The following is a 26,788-nucleotide window of genomic DNA, read 5'->3' as shown; positions in this document are numbered from 1 at the left end:
GTGACATGGGGCTCGAACCCACGAACTGTGAGATCATGACCCGAGCAGAAGTTGGACGCTTAACCAACTGAGCCACCCAGGCGCCCCACAAGTAACCATTTTAAACCAACTGAAAACCTACAAACACCTTCTTACTAGAGCAATTTTGCCAATGTAGAAACATAAGGTAATGGAGGAAAAAAACACCACCATGATGTGGCAAGGCAACATTGGTGAAACATACTTAGGAATGAGAGAGACAATTCAAGGGAATGAAAATGGAGATTTGCCAATTACAAATTCCCTATTTAGATCTCTTAAAATGTTGTCATCATGGATTGAATGTTTGTGTCCCCACCCCCCACCCCCACACACAGAGTTTCATGTTGAAGCTTTAACCCACAATCTAGTTGTATTTGGAGATGGGGCCTTTGGGAGATTGTTTAGGGCCAGGTGAGGTCATGAGGATGTGGCTTCATGATAGGTGAGGTCATGAGGATGCGTCTTCATGTATAAGAGGAGACAGGATAGAGCTGGCTCCCTCTTTCTCTCTCTCTCTGGGAGCATACCCAGTGAGAAGCTGACTGGCTGTCAATGAGCCAGGAAGGGAAGCCTCACAGAAACCAAACCATACTGGATTTTGATCTTTGACTTTTCAGCCTCTACAACTATGAGAAAATATATTTCTGTTGTGTAAGCTAGCCACTGTATGGTATTTTGTTACAGAGGATGGAGCTGACTCATATAGGCATACCTTGTTTTAGTGTGCTTCCCAGAGTTGCATTTTTTTACAAGGTTACCTTTTGAAGGTTTGTAGCAACCTTCTGCAGAACACCATTTTTCCAACAGCATTTGCTGACTTTGTGTCTTTCTGTCATATTTTGGTAATTCTTGTACTATTTCAAACTATATTTTATTATTAGTATATTTGTTATGGTGACTGGGATCATCACTAAAAGCTCAGATGACAGCAATTTTTTAGCAATGAAGTATTTTTAAATTAAGGCATATACATTGTTTTTTAGACACAATGGCTATTGGATACTTACAGACTACACTAATAGTGTAAACATAACTTTTATATGTGCTGGGGAACCAAACATTTATTTCGCTTTATTGGGATATTCACTTTACTACAGTGGTCTGGACCCAAACCTGCCATATCTCCAAGGTATGCCTATACAGTTTCTAGGTGTGTAACCACTATAATACCCTACTTAGTGGACATTCTTATAATACCTAAGTATGTGCATACCTTTTGGTATGCAATTCCACTTCCACAGATTATTCAATAGAAGCACACCTAACCCTACAACAATACATATCCAAGCCCATTCTCTGTAGCACTTGAGTAGCAAAGAGACCAGAACAGCATCGGGTGTGTGTGTGGGGGTGCTGGTTAAATAATTAATGTCAACTACAGGGTGATGAGATGCCCTGCTCTTCAAACACACTTGCGTACAATAAAAGCATAGAAGTTGCTGAGCATTCTGGGAAATAGGAGTCTACTGCTGTGGAAAAATTATCTATGTTCATATACATGGAAACACTTGGAATATGTGGCAAACAGCAAGAGAATAGGAACTTTTCTGAATTGTTTAAACTGTTTACAATGTTGCCTGTAATAAAACAATCAATGGGTAAAAGTTACTGTTAATTAGTGGTTCCTTTTATCACCTCTGGGCTTTTAATATAAATTCACTAATGAAACTGATCCATTCTCTTACCCTTTAGGGAGACAGCATTCACAATTTTACTATAGAGGCTTCAAATAAAAAAGTTCAGAGTATCTTCCTAATCGTCCAAATAATTATGTAAATGGTCCTGAAGTTGATCATTTATGTTGAAAACTAAATTCAGATGTACAGCGAGGGTTAATGGCACCTCTAATGGGTTTCTTTATATAAGGGGACAATTTGGGGTAAAAAAAAATAAATTAATTTTTCCCTTAACTATTCTATAATAACTAGCATGTCTGCTTTTAATTATCTTAATCACTCTGTCTTCATTACTGGGTTGACACTGTTTGTATATCTTAATGAACTTACTGAGATTATTTCAATCAATTGATTTTGTTAACAGAACAATAAATCCTGACTGATAAAGGATCCACAATGTAATTAGTTAGCACGTCTTATTATGCTAATTTCTGATACTTCTGTAATGAGTAATTAAAGAAAGATACTCCCAAATTAGCTGCTTCTTATTTGAAAATGCTTCAGGATGTGTGGGGATCAAGCTATATCTATATATTCACAGTAAGACTCTTAACCAGAGTAACTTTTCTGGATTTAGAAACCCAAAGTTCTGTCTGGAAGTTTCCTTAAAGAACTGTGCCTTGGGGCCATAGAGTTTCACAGCAAGATGTCTGAGCCACTCAACTAGGATCTCTTCACTTCTGCTCAGGAAGCAGGATGAGGTAAACCACACAGTTTCTGGGTTTTTACTGGGCCAATTTTCCTGGCTGTGTGACCTCTAGCTGGTATCTTCTTTTACTATTATCACTATTGTTATTATTAATTTATTTAAGAAAGAGAGAGCCTGTACATGCATGCAAGTGGGGGATGGGAAGAGAGAGAGAGTGGGGGCAGGGGGCGGAGAGAGAGGGAGAGAGAGAATCCCAAGCAGGCTCTACACTGTCAGCACAGTTTGAGCCCAATGTGGGGCTCAAACTCAAGAACCATGAGATCATGACCTGAGCCAAAATCAAGAGTTGGACATTAACCAAGTGGGCCTGTGCACACCCCAAGATGGTAGCTTCTACCTGTTGGTGCCTCTCTGTCCATGTCCCAGAGCTGGGACGAAGATCCCATGAGATCCCCCATATGGGACCCTCAAGAGGGCTGGTATAAGGTGGGTGAGGCAGCTGCAGGTATTATCCTTTCAGCAGTATTTACACTCTTACTATTTGCCAGGCACTGTCCTGGGCACTGGGTATAGTTGAATAAATAAATAAGACTAATCCTCTCCCATGAAATCTCTTGTTCTCCTTCTCTTCCTTTTCTTCTACAGGGCTTTTTAAAATCTGAAGCTAGTGGCCCACAGTTGTGCCTTCCTGCTCAGTCTCATCAGACGCATGCAGGCAGGGCACTAATTCACACCATCCCGCTTCCATATAAACACCCGTGCCCTCTGCCTCGCCAATAAAAGTAGGCGTCATGCCCATGCAGAAGGCTGCCCGGATATAGGGTTCCATGATGACACATCTGCTCAGGAGCCTAGAGAAGCCACACAGACCACAGCAAGGGCATGCTTGGAGCCTGTCTGCACTGCTCTTCAAATAATGCCTCTTCTTTCATGTCCTGCCATTGGTGTGGCCTCCTGTGCCCCCGCTCAGGTAGTCCCAGCAGCAACCCTGCGGGTCATGTGATTAATCAAGCTTCAGCTGATGGGCTGATGCTCAGACTTGTGTGGTCTGCCTCAAGATGTGAAGCTCGCTGTAGGGGACAGGACTATTCAAAACTAAGTCCCGACTCCAAAGCCCACACTCTGTTCACCACATCACGCTGCCTCGTCTGCCTTTTCTGACCACTCGGCATCCCAGGTAGAGGTGGTGCGCCACAGCACAGGTGACCATGAGGCAGGAGCTCCTGGTGAAGTGCTCGGGGAAAAGAAGCAGTCTGGTTGTGGCTATAGTCTTTGGGAAAAGAGTAGGAGGGACATAAGGGGCATGATGAGAATCACACCAGAGAACTGGGGAAAGGAGGAAAAAGAGCTAGAGATAGAATCCAGAAACTGTTGATCCTTTCCAGGAAGATGTTACTACCCTGCTTGGGTCCCAAGTGGCTCTCCCACCTCCCCACTCTATAATCTTGGGCAAGTTACACACCCTCTCAGCCCCAGCAGCTTCATTGGAGAAAATGCAAAAACTATGCTAAAGTTGCTGTGAGGGGAAAAAAAAAGATAATGCAAATATGAAGAGTAAGCAAATGGCATTCAGTATGCACTTTAATAAGTGCGCTTTTGGTTCTCAAGCTGAGATAAAGTGTTCTGTGAGCCTTAAACAGCTCTCTACAGTGTAGTTGTTTTATCATCATGATTAGTATTCCTATCATTGTCTTCAGACCAATCCACTTAAAGTTAATCGCCACTAGCCGTCTGAGGAACAGCTTGCAAGATCTAATTCCCTAAGGTTCTGAAAATGTTGGCTTCCCAGGAAAACCAAATCTGGTGCTACTCATCCAGATGGCAGGGCCTGAGTGCTAGGTGAGGAGAGGAAATGTGCTCAAATGCCTTCCCAGACTCGGAAAGCCATTCCAACATCATGATTCAGGGAACTCACATGGGACTAACTGGTCCTCATCTCGGGTGGGACTTCTAATGCTGTGTGTACAGAAGCAATGAAAACACGAACCAGTTGCTGCTAAAAGATCAAACTAACCCAAAGTGCAGAGAAAGCACAAAATAGCTACACTCACAGCAATTATGTTGAAAAAGTCATCATCCCCCAGCGTATCCAGAATAGATGAGACAGTTTGCTTTGCAATCGTCAGACGGAGCCCCTTCATGCTGCCACTGACGTCAACTAAAATGACCACGTCTTTCGGAGAAGTCGCTGCCTGGATGTACCTAGGTCAGGGGAAAATTAAGCAAAAAGAAAAAGAAAATGAATTCTGAACCTCTCCACAAGTTCCCTTTAAAAAGTAACAAAGAGGTTTGACCATTTCCTACCATTTTCGGTTCCTGCAGTCAAAGGCAATGACTCCATTCTCATCTGGTTCCCATTTAATCCCTAGAAGAAAAATAGAGTTATGAGAAACCCAGGAACTTCAAATATTTATTCAGAGCATTTCAAGGCTGCTCTGCTTTGCTGATTGAACAGACAGGGTGAAAAATCACATGCAATGACCAGCTCCTGAGCACATCACATGCTCCATCACCAGCTCTGGGACAGTGTTTTAGGGCTGGAACACCATAGCAAACATGGCCTTAGCTCAGTTGCTCTAAGACCCGCTGGAGAGTGCAGATATCTTTAGTAACGTCTGTCCGTCAGGAAAGGACATGACTCCAGGACCTTCCCGTGGCTAATGATGAAGTTAGCCAAGGTCATGTCTCACTGTCTAGCAAGTTGTTGGACCTGATAGCATCACTCGTAAACTTCGGGGCAGAGTCAGCCATGCCTCTGGGTCCAGGTAAGGCAATGTGTATCACATGGCAGGTAGAGAGCATCGATACATTTCCATCTCAGAAGATACACAGGCCTGTCTTCCCCTCACTCCTGTATTTATAGTCAGGAAAACTGGCCTGGCTTTCCACCCTGAGATGAGGGGGAAAAAATGGTCCTAATTATGCTGCATTACAGAGTTTGGATTTCAGGCTTTGAAGCCTGGAGAGTTTTCCCCACGTGTAAGATGGGATCCCATATCCTTCGTCTTGTGGTATGCAGACCAGTCGGGATACATCCAAGGTTAACATTCTCTATTTACTACTTGGTTTTAAAGAATAAAATTTCATTTAAGAAGAAAAGTGCTCCCTTAAAATAAGATAGCAAATCACTGTTTTCAACCATTAATGCTGCTCAGGAATGGAGGACTTGAAATACAGACACCGGAGTTAAGAAAATAAAAAGAGAAAGCTGATTTTTACAGGAGGAAATCCTGACTCAGATGGTAGCATTGGGAGTCTCCTTTCCAGTTGATGATGGCCAATTTTCTGGACCACACTGAAAATAATAACATGTGCTTGAGATAACACTCCCAAATTATTACTCGAAAAACCATGAGATGACCGTTTGTTACTCAAAAATCATTTTATTCTGTTCTCCTTATACCTACATGTCCCACCTACAAATGGGCCTAATGTAAAGAGTTTCCTGTACCAAATCAGAAAACAGAAGTATGAGAAGACGCTGCCAATTGAAGAGCAATAGCCAATGAAGGTAAAGTAAAACTGACATGATATCGCACACTAAGGGATAAGAACACAGCTTATTTAAAATATAACTGAAAGGCACGTGGGTGGCTCAGTACATTAAGTGTCTGACTCCTGATTTTGGCACAGGTCATGATCTCACAGTTTGTGAGGTCAAGCCCCAAAATGGGCTCTGTACTGACAGAGTAGAACCTGCTTGGGATTCTCTCTCTGTGTCTCTCCCCTGATTGTACACACATACACTCTCTCTCTCTTTCAAAATAAATAAATAAACATTTAAAAATAAAGTTAAAATAAAACTGACACACTGCTTTGTATAAAACCAAGTACCGTTAGGATAGCATGGTCTTAACACACACTGAAATTCTACCCATGGTGAGGCTAGGTGATGTTCCAATTTGTAATTTCACAAAGAATTGGTTTTAGCCCAAATAAAGAGAATTATAATGTGTTGACCCATGTGGACCTTCAGCAGATGTTTGTTTCTCAAACTAAACTGCGGTGACTGGTCGTAGACCAGGACCGTGTGTGACCCTGCTGCACCCCTTCCCACTTTGCTGTCCTTCCTCCCCATCTCAGCCCCATCACTGTGTGCCTCAGTGGGGCAAGGAAATGTGTAATTCTTTTTTTAGTGGTTCCAACATTTAGGCTAGGGCCTGGGGGTGGGGAGGGATTAATGACACTCAATGCTCTCCTTTTGGATTGAGATCATTCCCCTGCACATGGGCTTGTAACTCCTTCCAAGCACTGCTCTCCTAGGTGCTTTTTGAAAAAGTTGACATGTAATGAATCTGTTGGGAAAACCTATAAAGGATACAATTCCAGAGGAAAGTGGAACAGATGGGACAACCCCAGAGCCGTGGCGGGGAAGGACAGGCCTGGCCCCTGCCTGCCCTCAGCAAGCCTCATGGTGGGCAGGGAAGCTGGAAAAGGATAAAAAGTCACAGGCACCCCAGATGTCACAAAGGAGAAGTGCCTGAGGCTACGTTAGTGTACAAAAGGTGATTCCAATCTCTAACGGGAAGAAGGATCTCCTTCAAACTGAGAGCAGAATGATGGTATATTAGTTTTCCAGAGCTGATGTGACAAAAATCCTACAGATTTGGGTGACTCAACAGAAAAGAACTCTCAGTTCTGGAAAATAGGGAACTAAAATCAAGGGGCGCCTGGGTGGCTTAGTCGGTTAAGCGTCCGACTTTTGCTTTGGTCATGATCTCGTGGTTTGTGGGTTTTAGCCCCGCGTCGGGCTCTGTGCTGACTGCCAGCTCAGAGCCTGGAGCCAATTTCGGAGTCTGTGTCTCCCTCTCTCTCTGACCCTCCCCTGCTCACGCTGTCTCTCTCTCTCTCTCTCTCTCCTAGAAATAAATAAAACATAAAAAATTTAAAAAAAAAAATCAAGGTGTCGGCAGGGCCAAACTCCCTCTGAAGCTCTAAGGAACACCCCTCCTTCATGTCTTCTCAGCTTCTGCTGGCTCCCAGCAATTCTTGTTGCTTCTTGACTTGTTGCTTCATCACCGCAATCAGATATCAGTCATTCTGGACTTAGGGTCCACTCTAATTCAGTGTGATCTCATCCCAACTTATTTAATTACATCTTCAAAGATCTTAATTCCAAATAAGGCCACATTCTGAGGCTCCAGGTGGACATAAATTTGGGGGGAGATATTACTCAACCCACTACATATAAGTAGAACTTAGAAACAAAAGTAAACAGTGGCCACAGGGTGAACAAGAATATCCCAGGCATAAAGAATGAAATGCGCAAAGGTCCTGAAGTTGAAAAGAGCATGTCAAGTTCAAGGAACTGGAAGAATTCTGGTATGGCTATGCAAAGAGAATGTCTATGCCAAAGAAAGGAGCCTGGGTGGAGAGAACCGTGAGATCCAGGCCTTTCCTGGTCAGGACATGAGGGATACATTGAGTGGGGATGAAGACAGTACCTTGAGACAGTTCTAGGCCTAGTGGCCTAAGGTAGAACAATAAAGGTCACACCTTGACTCAATTCAGGACTGGATGAGCACTGAGGAGACATCTTGCCCAAACCTGAAACTTGGGTCAAAATTTTCAACTGATAGCAGGGATTCCAGTCTCTCAGAGTTCAAAAGATTTTCCTGAGATTTCCAGTTATGACCATAAGACCATTTGGGACTTATCTCCCAAATGCCATGTCACCATGCTCTTCCTTACACAGGGATTTCCATGAAGATCTCCTATGAGAAGTCCTCCAGGATGTTAGCATGAGTTGAATGAATAAAAGTAAAACTGGTTTCTATGCCATGGGATGGATACCTGTGGGCCTTTAATCTGTTTATATCATCTTGAATCTCCACAACTGGCTTGTGAGAGGCAGCATTTACAGAGCTAACTGGACCACTGAGCCCCTCCTTTTCCAATCTCAAAGCAAAATATGTTTTCGGAGGCAAACACTAGGAATGCCTGTCCCAGCTGTGACTATCTTCCCCAGGATACATCAACTTTTCAGTGTATGATTTTTCATACACACAGATATTTTGAAACTGTTCAAAGAACTTAAAATCCCCAAGAAATAAAAGTTGGTTCATCTTAAATCTTTGAGAACCAAGAAATTGACACTTAGTCAAGAAGCACCCCTCATGAGCTATATAATTTCTGGAATTGCCAATATGCCCTTTGGGATCCCACCCAGGTTGGCTGGGGCATGAATCTCAAGATAAAAGATTGAGTCATTGGCTCAGGAAGATTTTGAAGAGGGGAGCGATACAGAAAAGAAAGGGAACACAGCTCTGTAATGTATTTATGCCAGTTCCCGACTTGGTCACTGTGTCCCACCAACTGTAGCCAGTGACCAACTTCCCAGAGAGGCAGTAGTTCTACTGTATCTAAGGAGGCAGGGCTGCTCCTACCAGTGTTATGGGACCAATAGATCTAGTAAATTTGGGACCACTGAGTGATTCATTCATTCAAAAATACATACTGAACTCTTATATGTTATTGTTGATGATGGTAACAGAGTGATAGCCAAACATCTCTATTCTCCTGGGGCAGGTATTTTCACAAAGGAGATGGGGACTGAAAGCCTGATGGCTCGGGATTACTGGCCAGATTTCACATTTTATAGAGGAAGAACTGCCATGAAAACAAAGCATGAAAGAAAATATTACCACCATCACCACTCCCTCCCATCCTGCTGGTATGATTTGGTCAGTCAGTTAACCCCTTGGTCTGTTTCCTTATTGGTAAAATGCACTTTATAGTAGCTCCAGCCCATAGATTTATTGAGAATTAAGCCAACAATGCTTGTATAAACACCTAGGATAGCACTCAATCAATGACAGTCACTATCACTATCAGCATTAATATTAATATTAACCATATTCCCAAAGACTCCTAAGGATGACACTGAAATAAACAGAGCTTTGATGAGGCCTGAGTAACCAATCCTGTAGAGCTCAAAGACGTTTTATTAGTATTTTGTTGCTGTTGTGGTGGCTGATGTTCAGAAGAGCCTAACTGGAGTTCTCACTGTTCAGTGAGACCTTTTTGTAATATAGGCACTGAAAGGTAGACCAGTACCTTGGAAACTGGGTATCAGAATATAAAAGTCTTTACCCATAGAGTCATACAGTTTAACATGCCAGCTACTAGCCATGTGTGACTTTTAATTTTAGATTGAAGTTAATTCAAGTTAAATAAAATTCCTATTTTAATTCCCCTGTCTCGATAGGCACATCTCACATGTTTAATAGCCACATGTGGCCAGTGGTTACTGTAACAGGTGCTGTAGATACAGAACACTTATAGCATCCAAAAGACAGCACATGAAAGTATTGCCACATGGCTAAAGGCCCTACAGTGAACTTGGAAAGGACTGTGTAAATCTATTCAGAAAGAGACAGCATCATCCCAGGTATGCTATTAGGCTGATGTTGACTAACATTCCCCTTTTGAGAACCCCATTCTCCCAACTCCAGAAGTTGAGATTGTGCTTCTTCTTAGTGACCCTCTAGCACCTTCTATTTCCCTCATCTTAGCATGAAACACACTGTACCATCATGGCCTGTTCACCTGTCTCTGTCTCCCTCATGTTCCCTGTTACTTTCTTTGGGGATCCCCCCCACCCAGACAAGGCCGCAGGAATCCTGATCAACCCCCCTGGTTTCAGATGGCTAGCTCTGCCACTGTCCAGGCTCCCTCACTTGAGAATATGGGCGTGGGACCCAGACCAGAATAATCCTTGGACTTACATCTAAGCCAGGAGGACAGCTGCTCTCTCTTCCTCTGAGACCGTAAGTGAAAAATAAGCCTCAAGCACACAGCCATGATCCCTATCACTAGGAGATCACCTGCCAGTGAAACATGGTCAGAATAGAGGAAGGTGGAGATGAAAGAGGGAAGGAAAGTTTCAAAATCCTAATGACAATGCTGAATCCTGGAGCCAGCCACGTCTCAAAAACAGCACATTCCCTAGAATTCAAATGACATGAACCAATAAATGTATTTCTTGCTGGAGTTAGTGAGAATGGAGTTTCTGTCACTTGCAACCAAAATCCTGATGAATGTTATTTTCCCACAAGAGGGAACTTCGTGAGGGCAGAGACCTTTTCTATTAAGTTCACCATTTTAACCTCTCATAGCGCTTGGAACAAAACAAGAACTCAGGACCCACTGAATGAAGAATGAAGAAATATCCTTTCTATTTAAGGACCTGCAGACTTACCACAGATTCAAACAATTATACCACTCTAAACATGGAAAGAAGTTTGCTGAAGATAAAACATTCCCACAAAATACATCCATGAGTCATTCTAACAATCATTTTGTGTCCAAGAGACAAGAGGTGTGTTTTCTGTTCAGAACCAAGCACTGAGTGACCACAAGACATTAATAGGGCATTGAAACATCATAGGAGGACTGTGACTCATGTCTTTATTAACACAGAAAAGATGCAGGAATTTTACAGAGTTAAAAGTGTGTCACAAATGTCAGAAACATGTTAAGCATTTTTGAGTCGACTGTTCTGACTGATAAAAACCCTGTATGTAAATTCATCTTCCCTGTTACATAAACCCTTCATGAGGACTACCTTTTGTTATGACCTGGATGTTTGTTCCCTGCCACCAAATTCATAGGTTGAGGACTAGCATGACCCTATGTGACAGTATGAAGAGGTGGGCCTTTTGGAGATACTTGGGTTTAGATGAGGTCATGAGGATGGAGCCACCATGGTGGGATTAGTGCCCTTCTAGGAAGAGTAAGAAACACCAGAGCTTCTCCTCCCCACCATGTGGAGCTATAAAGAGAAGGTGGCCATCTGCATGCCAGAAGGAGGGCTCTCACCAAGAACCAAATCTGCCAGCACCTTGATCTTAGACTCCCCAGCCTTCAGAACTATAAGAAATGAACACCTGCTGTTTAAACCACCCAGTCTGTGATATTTTGTTATGGCAGCCTGAGATGTATAATGCACCCCCCTCCCTTTTCTTTTTTCAAATCTCCTCATGACCATAGTTTAAGGACTTCCTACTGGTGGAGATGATAGATGATCTGTGGTTTCTTCTTCTCAGCTCCACCTTCATCCAAATACCACGTGGTAAGATGGTAAGAGGTCTCTGCGGCTTCTTCAATGGATCAGCCCCCCAACACGCTTTAATTTCAGCAGCATCTGTGTCAAATTTACTCTCTGTTGAGTTTATCAAAACAGATTGCAATTTGGTGATACTGGAACCTTAATAGACCACTGTTTATTATGCCATTATCTTTACTAGGATGCTTATTGTTTAAATGTCTGTGAGCTCCAGGAGGAATCACACATGCCCCGCTGAACACAACTCTTGGGAAATGTTGAATAATCTGGCAAAGCAGACACTTGGCAGGCAACTCTCAGGGGACAGATGCTGTACGCAGGGCAAACAGCTCCTCGAGGCGGAGGCTGGCGGTCTCTGTGCCTCAAAGTGGGAAGGCATCAGGTGCCTAGTGTTACTTAATGAAAACATAAAAGACTTCACTTAATTGCTCCAAGATTATGCAGGGTGTTTTTTCCTTCTTTAAGGTTGAGCTTGTTAATTTCTGCAGCTGTGATGTTGGCAGAATTGCAGCCTCAAGTCCTGTTTTCACAACTTGTGAGCAAAATTAAAACTTCCCTTCTTAATTAAAATTCAAACCAAGCCAGAATTAAATTCTTATTGCAAAGTGGAGGCCTGGGGAGGCCTCAGGAACACCTGTTCCAGAGGTATGATGGGCAAACTCTCAAACATACCCAGGTGAGGGTGATATTGGCCCTAAAGATGAGCTGTGGCCATTGGTGGTTCTTCAGCCATTCCAAGCTCTTCCTCTGAGGGTGGTGAGCTCTGAGGTGGGGGAAACCTCAGATCATAGTTTCCATTTCTTTTTTTACACTTTTTTTTTTTTTTAACATTTATTCACTTTGAGAGACAGAAAGAGACAGAGCGTCAGCAGGGGAGGGGCAGAAAGAGAGGGAGACACAGAATTCCAAACGAGGCTCCAGGCTCTGAGCTGTCAGCACAGAGCCCAATACGGGACTTGAAAGCACGAACCACGAGATCATGACCTAAGCTGAAGTCAGACACTTAACTGACTGAACCACCCAGGAGCCGCTCACATTTTCCATTTCTTACCTCTTTAATCAGAATTTAAAATTCAGCCCAGTTATAACTTGTTCCTTTCCACGGTAATAACAATGATAATAATAGTTACAGTAGCAGTAATAGTAATAAAGCAAATTCTTGTCCAGAAAGATTAAATATAATGTGTCTCACACCCCAACTCCTCACTTTTGGTGGAGTTGTAGGATCTGTTCTGTTGAGAAAGATGTGGAAACCATGTGCAGATTGAAATGTCTATACATGTGCATGGACGCCATGCTGCCATGCCTATGTGCACTCTGAGAATAGATGTAACAGATTTGAATGTAATCTTTCATTTTCTCCTAATGGGAGGGGAAAAAATTTAACCCTGAACATGAAAGGAAAACATTACAGAGTCATTAATCTCAATCATAATTCTCAAGGCAGGGATACTCACCTGGATACTGCCTAAAAAAGCCCTTTGCACTTCCAAAGTACTGCCATATGAGGGATGGGTCACGATCAAAGTTATCTACAAAAACTTTGTTTAGGGATTCAGACCAATAAACCCCATTGACGATTGCTGGGTCTGAAAAAAAAAGAGAGAGAAGAGGAACGTTACAAACCAAAGCAACAGAGAACCCCGGCTGGCAACCCTCAGAGCTGGCAGATAGCAGCAGCATGAGGCTCATCTTCCAGGAAGCTGTGGAGAAAGTTATAACTTCCCAAATGTTTAGCTCCTGGGAATTCCATACATTAGGGATTCCCATCCTGCCCAAGCTCCCAGAGCCACCTACGAGCCTTTACTGATTACTCCTTACTTGAAAACCACATCCCTTTACTTGTAACTTTCAACCTTGCACAGCAGAGTTCTTGAGAAAGTAGAGAGACATCTTCTTAGCATTATTTTCTACCTTTGCCTTTCCTGAGTCAGAACTGGCAATAAAAACAGGAAAAATGTGTTTTCTCTCACTGCAATGACCTCAGGCAACATGGTCCTGTTCCAATTCTCTTTACCTCTGACTTCGAAGTTTGTTTTGTAAATAAATAAATAAATAGGAATTACACAACTACATCTCTCTACTTCTTTTGTTCAGCACATGGTGAGCTCCAGGAGAGCAGGAACTAATTCACTTGGCCTTCTGCTGTGCCCCTTTGAACAGTACATGGCAGAAACTCCAAACATTTATGGATGCATGAAGAGATGAATGGATGAATGGATGAATAAAACAAAGGTTACTCACCACAACTGTCTATTCTTCTGCCCTTGTGATCCCATGAACAAATCTCTCTTCCTCACCCTTGGCAGCCCAAAGCTAATGCTTTGCCATCCATCCACAAATAAAATTTAAGGGCAAAGACAAAGAAGGGAAATAAGCAAGTATTTTTTTGCATAGTGGTTGAAGCAAGATGGATCACTAAGGATGCTTGTGATCATCCTTTTTTTTTTTTTTTTAACTTCTAAAGATCCTGTTTCTAAATGATGGCACATAAAGCATAATTCTGTTAAGAGGGGAAATCACCATCCAGTCATGGCATGATGGGGGTAAGAATGACAACAAGGTGAGCATGTTAATGATGAGGAAGAGGAGAGGAAGGAGCAGAAACCTCTACTCAGTCTTTCCCGTTGTGCAAGCACCATGCTTAGCTCATCTCCCGTCACCTCTACCACAGCCCTCCAATACAGGCGCCGTTGCTATCCTCCATGCTCTGCAAGTGGAAACGGAGTACCAAGAGGTTAGGTTCTTTCCTAAAAGCATCCAACTCATCAATGACAAAGCTTCTGATCTGTGATTTGTAAAATGGGATAATACACATCTTAAAGGGCTGTTGGAAAGGCTAAACAAATCTACAGAAGAGGACAAATGATAAAAGTCACTCAGAAAGTCATCAATGGAGTAATTCCAGTCACCTGGATTCCAACACCCTCACCAGAACTCCCTGTGGGACCCCAAGTCACAGAAACCCCACCATGGCATCTTTATTCCAAAGATTCCTCCATTCTATACCAGGATGATGAAGACAGATTTGGTCACTCTAGTCCTCAAGTTGCATAGTAAGCCAATTAGCAAGAGAATGCTAGAAATGTTCATGTGAATTAGGTACAGTGACAAGGAAACTCACTGTTGGCACACTGCACCCCATCCCTCCTCCACAGTGGCCTGCCCATTGCCAGCCTGCTGCCCCCAAGATGCTCACCTGAAGAGGTCTGAGGGAAAGCCCACAAAATGACACCTAACCCAGCAGGTAAACATGGTGTCTTGTATTGTCTTACCTCTAGTCTGTCTTATTCTTTCAGATCACTCACCCAGATTCCATAGACAAGTAGGATTCTGAATCTCACCTCAAGGGTAAGTGCTCAAATTCTGATAAACAATAATAAACCACATCATAGGCTGGGAGAGTGAAAATGACCAATTCTACCTTTCACCACAGAGTAATTTTGAGAAAGACTTTATCCTCACAATCCTGGAAAATGGAACCCTTTATTGCTACTGTGCAAGCTTGACAATAATTATTGTGATTCACTCCTTGTTACAAGAGTCACTTAAATTAATCCACAAAGATGTAAATACAATAATGACACTGAAAACTCCATGGTTCTTGCCTCCTCCATCAATGGCCTCAATTATGTTGCCATGATATAAAAACTTTCCACAATTAGAAGCAAAAATTCCATTTTACTCACTCACTGTCTCAACATGTTAAGCAGTCAAACAATTTCCAGTTAGAGAATTATTTTTTTCTTGACTGTGGTTTCTCTGGGGGTAGTAAAAGGCCACCCATACCCCAGGTGGTCCTAGAAACCTAAGATTGTCCCTCGGGGACCTGTGAGCACCTTCAGAAATGCAAAAAGAATTGTGATGATGAGAGGTTATTTCAACAATCATTTGGACACTAAATGTCACTCTGAAATTATGCTTCTTTAAGAAAAGGGGGCTCCCAGGGCTCCTGGGTGGCTCAGTTGGTTGGGCATCCGACTTCGGCTTAGGTTATGATCTCACGGTTTGTGGGTTCGAGCCCCACATCGGGCTCTGTGCTGACAGCTCAGAGCCTGTTTCAGATTCTGTGACTCCCTTCCTCTCTGCCCCTCCCCTGCTCATGCTCTGTCTCTCTCTGTCTCAAAAATAAACATTAAAAAAAATAATAAAAAAAAAGGGGGGCTCTGATTTTCCCAGGACATGGTGGACAAGGGCAGGAGAATCACTAAAGAATACAGTCTAGTTAAAATGAGGGCTGTGTTACACACACCCATTTGATCAAATATTTGAGATAACATGTCCTCTACCTTATACAACAATCACAGTATATTGATTCCATAATCTTGCTTAGCAAGCAATTTTAAGAGAAGGAAAAGTCTCAAATTGCTGTCCGTTATTTGTCATCTAAGAGATGAAGAAAAGAGACAGGAAAATGATAATGTTATAAAATGAGGCCTTCATCTAAATATCTGGGTTAAAACAGAAACCAAAACTTAAGTTAAAAGCTGTTTTCCCAACATCATTGGCAGAGAGCAGACATGAAAGAACCCAAAGGGTCAGTGCCTCCCATCACATCCTGTGTACCCAGGTCCCCAGCTCCTTCCACTATCTACCGAGGAGGAAGTGAACATGACATGGTGGACCAGCACCCCAGCTGAACGTTCCTCTGTGGCGGCTGAGCACATTTGCTTTCTTAGTCACTTGCAAAAACAGCATCCTCCTAAGCACCAGGTTTCCCTTTTTCTTTTATGTGTTTTGTTCCAAACTTTGTTTAAAAGCCCTCCTCCTTTGCCTCATTTAGGGCTCTCTAGCAGTCTTACACTAATCTGAGTTTGAGTTTCACTTCCACCCCTAATCTGCTTAGGTGGTTATGTACTGTATAAGATTCCTGTGGCTGCTGTAACAAATTACCACAAACTGAGTGACTTAAAACAATAGAAATGTATTCAGGAGGCCAGAAGTCCAAAATCAAAGAACTGGCAGAATGGTTTCCTACTGGGGGCTCTCAGGGCAACTCTGTTCCATGCCTCTGTCCTGGCCTCTGGTGGTCGCCAGCAACCCTTAGTGTTTCTTGCCCTGTAGATACTATCAGTCCAATGTCTTCCTCCACCTACATGTGGCCTTCCCTCTGTGTATGTCTGTCATCTCTCCCTTTCTTTAAGGAAACCAGTCACTGGATTTAGGGTCCACCCGAAATTTAAGATGATCTCATTTCAAATCTTTCACTTAGTTATATCTGAAAAGACCCTATTTCCAAATAAAGTCACATTTGCAGGATGCACTGGAGGTTAGGGCTGGGGCATATCTTCTGGAGGCCGCCACTCAACCCCCTGCATGTACTCAGACTCCCTTATTTATGCTACATAATATACCCATATGTCATGGTTTGCATGTCTTCTTTTTAAAATCTGAGTTTAATGTGGGTAAGCCTTTTTCCTAGTGAAGGATGTTTAAAAGCCTTTTAATGGAAACAATTCAGATTTTGATGTCTGCATTATAATTTTATGAGCTTACCATTCTTCCCAATCCCTGTCAATGGGTCCTACCTACAATGTTCTAACTTGGACTAAAATCATTTCCCTTAATGCCTAGTATATGCGTCAATGCCCATTTCTCTGCTCAAAACAGTGAACTCCATGTAACACGGTCATTTTCTCCAATGTCGCTGTCCATTCAGTGTCAACTTATTATTCATAGAGGTCAATGTGAATTCCAGCAATAGCAGTTCTGCTTCCTGCTTCCTCTACCTTCTGAGAGATTAAATTACATCTGATGCCAGTCAGAAATTGATCAGATGTTCAGCTTTTAGTAGAACAGACTACGAGCAGATGTTTGGAGAGTCAGAGTCCCACACCACCTTTGTGATCTATTTGCAATTTGTAGCTGAAGAGCAGCTCACACATCCCTGCTCTGTCTTTATAACTCTGTACCATATAACCCATCAAAAATCACATTTGTAGTTCCTTCTTTTATTTCCACCCAAATAACTGCTCTCACCTGTGCTTCCCCATCCCTCAACAAGTCGGCACTTTGCTGCATGGGAGCTGTTTCATGTTATGGATGGCTGACGTTCTCTCTGCACCCGCCCCTGCACACTCACACCCCTTTCCATTCTGTTCTGTATCTTTGAATGAGTAGCCCCTCTTGGCATCCTGGGGTCCATCCTCCTGAGTCAATCAGCCCTTTCTTTGGGTTCAAGCAAAATCAATCCATGTAAAGCACTTAGCACAGCAATTGGCACACACAATATGGTACACACACACTGACCATTATTTACGCCAGGCGTGAGCAAACAAATAACATCCCAAGAAGAGCACCCCACTTCTTCTATCCCTGTTCTCTGCAGCAAGAGTCCCGGGACAGCATACTAATTGTATAGCACACCAGTCTGAAATGCAGGCTTTGGAGCTGGAGTCTTGAATATGAGACCTCACTTGGCACTTGTCAGTTAGTGGCCTTGGGCTTGTGACTTACATTCCCCACTGTCTTCTTTGACCAGAGCAGCTCTCACTCAAAGGCTTCTGAGACAAGGCACATAGGGTGCTCAGCAGAGGGAGGGCTCCATTACCATCAGTGGGTACATCACTAGTCACAGCTCTGGGGTGAGTCCCCAGACCCCATCCAGGGCAGTTCAGCTCTCCTCGAACTATCCTGATGAAACTTTACCTAAGCCTCTTCCTCCCTTCCTCTAGTTATCAGGGCAAGGTACTCTTGACAACTCTTACATTCATTTGTTCATCCAATGAATATTCACTGAGCACCTACAATACTGGGCATTCAGCAGTGAATCAGACAGACCATGAATTGGACATTTCAGTCTGAGGAGGGGTGACAATGGGCAAATAAGTGAAGATTCCAAACAGAAGTGGGTGTGATGAGGCAAATAAACCAGGAGAGTTACCAGGTGTGGAAAGGGGAAGGGGAGTTACTCTGAGTGGTCTAAGATTATCTCTTTGAGGAGAGACCTGAATGCTGAGAAGGTGTCAGTTTAAAAACACCTTGGTCAGCAAAAGCATCAAGGCAGAGTGAGCAGCAAGTGTGAAGGCCCTGAGCTAGGAAGAAACCTGTGTCCTGGGGAACAACAAAACAGTAGTGCCATTGAGGGCCCATAAGCAAGGGGCAAGAGGTTCGAGATTGGGCTAGCAAGATGGACAGGCCATGGTGAAGGTCTTAACAGATGGACAAAGTTTCCTGCCAAGCATACATTTTCTCAAAGACATAATCTGTGTCCACCACTGCCAAGGCCCACCACACTTTTATTCATAGTTCCAAAGTCAAATTTCTTGTCTTATGAAATCTACAGCCAGCATAGCTTACTTCCTTCAAGCAATCAGGATCTTTACGGATGCGTTAGCACTTGAGCTTCCTCTCCGGACCTCAGAGTCACCTGATACGCTCACCATCTTTTTTCTCAATATCACTTATTCCCCAGTGAATTAGCAGCAGCACTGTATTAACCTGACATTTTCTCCCACAAAATATGGGCCCATTTCTAGCAAATCTGAGTGCCCATCAATAATTACAGGCTAATCTAGAATTACAAACAACTGTTCACCCAAAAATCATGGAAGGGAAGGGTCTGAATTCATGTCCAACTGGGTTTCCGAAGCACGGCCCTTGTAAAGAAGGTTATTTCCTGCTTGAACAAGTTAGAGAAAGGGTCTGAGGCTTGCCTAAAGGTCTTTGAAGGGGTATAACTCCCGGATGTGAAATCACAGCAGGCACAGGGAGAGCTGGGGGGGATGGAGCCCACGCAGGAACTCTTCTTCAGTGCCGCACACTGAACCAAACATGGAGGGAGAGTGGCTGGATGGCCTTCATGTCTCCCATTTCAGCAAGTAAGTGCTATCTCCCATTCATTCTAAATAGGTCATAGATTAAATAATGAATAGTTTTGATGCTAATTACCACACAGTTATATATACTGGAAAATAGCCATCAATGTGTGTTGAATTATAAAATAGATGTATTTGCCAAACATTTCCCCTTCCTTTAAACTTAGTGACGTGCTAGATATTAAATGCAGGTTGCTTTTCACAAAGCTGGAGTCAGTTTCTGGCAGTCCTGGAACCAAAGGGCTGAGGAGGATTCACGGTCCAATGCCGAGCCACTCTGCATGGGTCTGGAAAGCAAAAGGAATGGGAAACACACCTACCAGTTTGGCAAATCCCAGAAGGTGCTGGAGACTCTCGCAGACTATTGCCTTAGTGTGCTAGATGTCAGGATTAATTGCCCAGTGAGATTTCACGTCACTGACTCCACTTGTTTGTGTGAGTTTTTGTTTGTTTGTTTTGCCTTAAATATATCAACTTTAAATAGCCCTCCCCACTTAACATATTTTAAATTTTGTGGAGAAATTCACATTTCTCCCACCTCATCACTCCTTATTCTACTGGAATAAACCATTCCCAAGTCTTTGTTGGAAATATTAGGAAGAGGAAAATGAGATGATAGAAATCAAATTATAATGATGACAATGACAGCAGCGGAGGCTACCATTTCTGGAACATTTGCAATGGGCCATGTGCAAGACAGCTACAAACTCCTCTTCCTACCCTCATTTTCCACATGAGGAAACTCATGGAACCCTTGGAACACTGGAGTTCATTTCCCCAGGATATAACCTTGCCCACCAGGGAGATTAGCTAAGTTCCTCATCCAAACTATTAGACAAAAGATGATTTGTGTGGAGGCCTTGAACTCCAATGACTGCCCACCAGACAGTACGTAGAGGGAGGGAGAAAAGGGAGGCACAGGACGTGTAGTCTAGACACAAGGTAACAGGTGACTCACACCAGGCTGCCTGTCCCCAGCTGTCAGCAACTGAATGGAGTGGGTGGTCCCTGGAGAAAGGGGCTGGGGTCAGGATGCCATTGGGCCAGCCACAGCATCTGTGCACCCAATGTGTAGGACATGTGTGTGAGCTGGAGAGGACATGGTGAATGAAGATAAGGCAGTGCTTGGGAACCTATTCAGAGCTCTCTGCAAGAGTTCCCTAAGGCATCCATCTACGGTTCTCTGCTGCAGAGCCCACCAGGGAAGGTCTTTTGTCACTACCTGCATTTGGATTTGGGGTCTGCTTGCCAAGGGGACATTTACAAGGCATAAAACCTCTAATAACACACTCCAGAGTGAAGCTAAGCATATCTCAAGGGGCTTCTGATTCTAAAATGGCATTTGTAAGAAATTGTAGTTAAGCTAGTCTTCGCTAGCTAATTTAAAACACTGCCTTCTTCAGAGATCATTTTCCCACTACCCGAGTCTCCTTCAGGTCTGTAACAAAAAGCTGAAGAACCAGAGCCTCATTCCTTCTCAAGGATTTACTCTGGTTGGAAAGGGAACAAACATAATCTTAGATAGGTTCAGAGATGGGGTGAGCACAGAGTCACCATTTTTCTACGAGAAAGTACCAGAACAACACCAGCCTTGCAAGTCCCTCATAGCGGTTCCCTGGAACTTGGCATCCTGCTTGAAAACCTGTGCTACATAACATGGCCAGACCACTCAGCCTGCTCCAGAAGCATCAGGTATTCCTGCTAACCCATCACACAGAGACTGCACCCCACTGCACAGGGCTCTAAGATGCTCTGGTTTGCACTTCCCTTCCAGCCTTCAGCATCCACCCACATCTGCACCCTGGCCAAACTCACTAAGGTTTCTCCATTCTTGTCTTAATTCTTCCATTTATAGTAACTAGCTCTATGACCACTGGACAACCTGGTTAAAAGGTGTACATTACATAGTCATTATAGTATGCATTTATTTATTCATTCATGCAGAAAACAGTTGCTGAATGCCAGGCACCATGCTAGGATTGGGGGACAAAGTGGTGGGCAAAACCAGACATGGCCTTTAACCCAGTGAAATGTACAGACTGGTCAGGAAGGCAGAGAACTCAATAATTATCTAATTATGTATAAAAGTACAGTCATGACTAGTATAAGATGGGGCAAAACACAATGTTAGGAAACATGCTCTTAGGGAAGCTCTTGCTAGCCTAGATTGACGGAGCTGGAATCTTCAGAATGTATAGCTACTCAGAGGGGAGGGGCAAGGCGCTGCTGACATTGCCAACTGTAAGTTTAAATACCCACAATGCAGAAGACAAAAAGGAGGCTGGGGTAGGTGGGAGGAGTCAGGCCCAGGGAACCAGGCAGGGCCTTGAAGACCCTGGTCTGCAATCTGCTATCAATCTTAGAGCCATGGAGGCCCCTGGAGGGCTTGAAGACAACACAGTAAACCCCTTGCTATTTGGAGAGCACCCAAGCAGTGCGGGTGGTCGAGGGTGGACAGACTGTGTACAGAGGCGCCTGCTGTTGTTTAAGGGGGACATAACGGTGCCTGCACTAGGATGCAGAGTGAGAGAAAGTCCACGGTATGTAGAAAGAAGGAGCTCAGCAAACATGTGAGGGTCCAGGTTTTGCACTCTGAAAGCCAAGGTAGAAGCCTTCTTCACCGTCCCAGGATCCAAGCGGGTAGTCCCAGCAGTAGGGAGTGTGGACAAGGTCCTCCTGAGCACTGCACTGAGGGGGAGTTAGCCCAAGAGGAGTTGGCATGCTCCTCACACCGCACACAGGTGGGGAAATCTATTGATGGCAACAGGGTAAATTGTCCCCAAATAGCCAGACTGTCCCAGATCTGCTACCACCAACTTTTCTGCTGTGACGGTCTTCAGAATGCAGGTCTCTGCCAGCCACCCTAGCAGTGCGCCTCTCACTGATGGAAATTATTTGTAAGCAGCATGAAAGAATGGGAACCAGTAAGCACAGGAAATCCTCGGCCACCCGCACCTGGGTGTGGCACAGCTGTGGCGAGGCTCTCCTTTTGTGTGCCACTGCACATCCACACGGTGCCAGCTGCCCTGGGCTCTCATTCTCCATCACGCTCGCGGCTCCTGGGAAAGCCCATACTCTTTCCAAAAGATGAGCGGACCGAGTCTGGTAAGGGGAGGCCACACAGCCAGGGAGGGAATAGGCTGTCCTTTCACCTATAGGTGTTCCTCAGTAGTGAGACTCAGACGCTCAGCCCTGGGCCTCTGCCCCAAATGCATTCCTCTTCACAGTAAAGCCAAATAAAATCTTACCCATCAGTCAAGAAGCACTTAAAAATATCTAGGGTATTTGAAACTTGTTGTATGTTCTGGGGCCGGGTAGGGGGACATCAAGAAACAATTCTGGAGAAAACTGATGTTATGACAAGTCACACATAATAAAAGACAACACCCAGTTGGAGAATATATAGCTGTCATCCTTTAGTAAGAACCCATTCCTGATATTCACACAGAAAGTCTCCTCTAATTTCAACCTTTCAGAAGAAAGAAAGAAATTTAAACGTTCCTTCTTTCCATCTTCTGGACAGGCCTGGCTCCCAGTAAAATATGATTTTGTGGAGCCTGCCATCTGCACTGATGCTATCAGCTTTTTATTGATATTTAATATAAACAGAACCCCGAGGCTAGCAGGTACCCTGACAGGGTCTGAAATATAATTGCCAAGGAGCCATACAAATGCGTGTAGCAATTAAAGAGCTGTCAGGGATATTGCTGGTGCCGACACAGAGCTGCAGGCTCGATAAAGGAGGGATGCACACAAGCAGGGAGGCAGAGAGAGCAGAGAGCTGTGGGAAGGAAACAGGGTGGGACCCTGGCACATCCTTCCTGCAGCCGGCCCAGATATCCCACACAGGGAGATAAGGGGATTATGGACACTCAAAAAGGGAAATGAAGCCAGGTTTCACCTGGTGATTGCTTCCAACACACAGAGACCAAGAGCCAACTCTCCTGCCTCTGCTCTGAGCTTTATACCAAAGACACAACATGCAGCCTTGAATCTGGCTTGGGTGGGGATCCAAGGACAGGGCACAGGAAGGAATCTATTCTGCACTGTTTTTAAGAGCTGTCATAGTGGCAGAAGCCTGAAAAACTGGCTGTGGGTAAGAAAGATGGGGTGCAGAGAGATGGAAGGGAGTTCTAAGTGAGGAAGAAGGACAGACAAGCCTGCTGCAGGGCCAAGGCGAACAGAAAGGGAACCCGAGGTGAGCCTCCGAGGAGGACCAAGGAATGCTTCCGGTTGCAAAAGCCCTGCCCACGCCTCTGCGAGTACCGACCTCACAGGGAACACGGCAGTGGTGGGGATGGAGATGGTCATGGGGATGGGGGTGCAGACACGACCTCTGCTCTGTCCCAGGCTCTCTAGTCATCCTTGGAGATGCCCTGGAGCTTTGTTTTTCATAACTGGAAGACATGGGGTGAGAAAGGGAGTGGTACCTAATGAATGGACTGGGTTCAGGGGTCAGAAGGACCCAGTTTAGGAACAGAATCATTTGTGTCATAATTTGCTCTTAAATTCCTATGAGAGGAGCACACCTTTTCAAATGGAAGGCTGTTGCCAGAGATCTGGGCTGCAAATAGCCAATGGGGTAGTAAAATAAAGGAATCTTAATCTCCTTTTCTTAAAAATTTTTATTTATTGTTGACAGACAGAGAGAAACAGAGCATGATCATGGGAGGTGTAGAGAGAGGGGGAGACACAGAATCTGAAGCAGGCTCCAGGCTCTGAGCTGTCAGCACAGAGCCCAATGCAGGGCTCGAACTCACAAACTGCGAGAGCATGACGTGAGCTAAAGTGGGACACTTAACTGACTGAGCCACCCAGGGGCCCCTCTCCTCTTCCTTGAACCATGAACAGAAAAGGGTTTATGCCCTGCCCTTATCCCTTACTGACATATGTGCATGCACACACAAACACACACACCCTACAACCCACCCTAGACAATGCTTTCAGGTAGAACACAAAAGAACTTGTAAAGACGTTAGTAGTTACCACATTTCACAATGTTAGAGAACTTTTAACCAACACATGGAACCAAAGATACTCAGATCATTACTCAGAAGGGGGTTATTTTTACTTAGTTAGAAATAGTTGATTTAAAGGAAGGTGTTAAGGAATCACAGGAATCGGGCAGAAACAGGTGAAATCATGAGTATGGCCTGAGAATGACTGGGGCTGGGAAAATACAGCTGCAGTGGTTCCGAAGAGCAATGCCCACCATCTCCTCCCACATCCTCTCACATGGGAAATTCACCCCAAAGCCTTAACAGTGTGTGGGATGACAGGGGACATATGCTCCTATTCCTTGTTTTTTTTTTTTTTTAAATGTGTTTTTTCTTCAATACACTATAAATACACCCTCTATGTATCCCTGCTCTGAACCTGACAAACTCCTGAAGGCATTCAGATCCAAGAATATAAAAATGTAGATGTGGTCACATCATAAAGGGCATTCCAAGCTTTACATCCTGAGAGTGTGTAAGCAGGAGTCAGAAATCATCTGAGAAAGTGCAGAAAGAAGCCCCGAGAAGCAGATCATGTTCTCTGCTTGTAAACTGCAGGGGAGATCCGCCCCCTCCCAGAGCTCCTGGGAGGAAGCCAATTTCATGCCAAGGTGGTTTTGATGGATACGGCACCAGGGGGCTGGGTTCACATGGCTAGAACATTATAAGAATTTGCTTTTGATGCCCAATTTCATGTGAAGATCACAGGTCGTAAACTCCCCTGGACTCTACCACGGGAAGTTTATACCACTCCCCAAAAGCATGATACACTGAGAATAATGCCTGCTGCTAAGAACAGTGACCAAGCACTATTAACAGTAAGGTTTCAGCTGTCTTTCCACCTCATCATCCTGCAAATACTTGCATTGATTATTCTTTGTCTTGCTGACCAATAGCATCTGGGCCCAATTAATTGAGACCAAATGACTGAGTTTATGGACTTTTAGTAGGAGTATTCACTGACTTCCAAGTGGTTGCTCCTCTTGTCATGAAAAATCACAAGGTATAGGTTTAATTCTGTTATATGACTTATCACTAGAATAACCATATAGTTTATCATCCAAACCAAATCCCTTTTGGTAAAGGGGCCCTTTTTATTAACATGCAGAGATAAGTAGTATCAAGTAGGTCTATCCTTGGCAAACCAATATAGATAAGCACCCCATTTAGAACTTACCCCATTCCACAGAGAATGGAACTGTGTGTGTGTATGTATGTGTGCACATTTTGATCTCTGATGTGATCATGACTGCTAAAGCAAAAAGGGTTAGAAGAAAGAAATCACTTCTAAAATAATAGATCAAATGCTTACTTTTAACCCTTGGCCCATCACTGCATGTAGGATCATGGCCTTTTGAGCCCTGGAGCAGTTTGCTAGCTGTGGGCATTCAGCATGCTTTAGACATACGCAAACTGCTTAACTGACAGGAGAAGAAATGAAGAACATTAACTGATCCACTACATTGCTTACCTGGAAGTTACTCAAGAGTGTTCTACTGTAATTAAATCAAAGCACCCTCTACTTCTTCACGGTGGGAATCTTTTCAATTTAAAGAACCCAACATCCTATTCAAAATATCTTAAAAGATACTGGCCTCTAGAACTAAGAAGATGATGGGTAGGAATAGTTAAGGGGTAGAGTTATCCGGAGATGGGTCAACCTGATGCACCTGCTTAAACCTATGAAGCCTCTGGGTCTGATTTCAACCTGAACATCCACAAAGGATGGGTCCCTATGAGAAATTCAGGGTGGCACTGACAAGAAGACGAAGCCAGAAGTGTCAAACCATAAACATCTCCCCCAAGTTTCCAATATGGTCACAAACACCAAAAAATCAACTCAGAGGCCACAAAATCCATGTGACTCAGGATTTCCCCAAGTACTAATTCACCCAAAGAATTGAAATTTGGAAGGACCATTACCAAGGGAAGCAGTTCTATACCACACTGGTATACAAGAAGTATGTTGAACATTCTAAAACTACATAGCAGACAAAAGGAACTTTATCAAGGGAAGTTTAATGCAAAAAGATAGATCTCTTGGGGTGCAAAGAAAAAAATCAAGGAAGAGAGAAAGAAATATTTCATGGAAAATAATGCTATAAGTCCAGCAGATTACATGTTACAAATAACAATGAAAAAGAAGAAAATATTGCTACTACTATAAAACCAACAAGACCAGACATATTTAACAGGAACTGCACCCAAAGAGGAAGAAGTCAGTTGCTACAAAAATGACATATGACAGGGACAGGCCTTCAGAAATGGAGGTTGATCTCCAAAACCTTCAAGGACAGGGCTGCTTACAGATTTTTAGCTGAAACTGTTTTCATAAAAGTGTGCTGATAAGCCAAAGTTTGAAATTTTTTTTCTTCAAAAATTTAGTAGTCCAAACTTTATTATTTTCATATGTGTAGAAATACTTGTTTGGAAAGATCTTCTAGTAATAAAGATGCTAAAACATAAAAAAAAATAAAAGGATGCTGAAACTTTTATAGCTGATGCTGATCCATGTAACCAGTTTGATTAAATAGCTTGGAACACATTTTAAACTGCCAGAA

General features: G+C 43.6%; 1 protein-coding gene across 1 annotated transcript in view; it reads right to left on the bottom strand.

The window, feature by feature from the left end:
• Nucleotides 1-26,788, bottom strand: part of CACNA2D3 (calcium voltage-gated channel auxiliary subunit alpha2delta 3) — a gene marked incomplete at its 5' end in the record, with an annotated part of 605,771 nt that overhangs the window by 458,702 nt on the left and 120,281 nt on the right. The window contains 3 exons of the mRNA XM_039221819.1: nt 4,398-4,548; nt 4,651-4,711; nt 12,871-13,002. Of these exons, the coding sequence (XP_039077750.1) occupies nt 4,398-4,548; nt 4,651-4,711; nt 12,871-13,002 (344 nt within the window). The remainder of the gene's footprint in view (nt 1-4,397; nt 4,549-4,650; nt 4,712-12,870; nt 13,003-26,788) is intronic.

Source organism: Hyaena hyaena, unplaced genomic scaffold (genome assembly GCF_003009895.1).
Source record: "Hyaena hyaena isolate Hyena2069 unplaced genomic scaffold, ASM300989v1 scaffold_1022, whole genome shotgun sequence".
NCBI classification, from domain to species: domain Eukaryota; kingdom Metazoa; phylum Chordata; class Mammalia; order Carnivora; family Hyaenidae; genus Hyaena; species Hyaena hyaena.
This window is presented reverse-complemented; position numbering and strand designations above follow the sequence as displayed.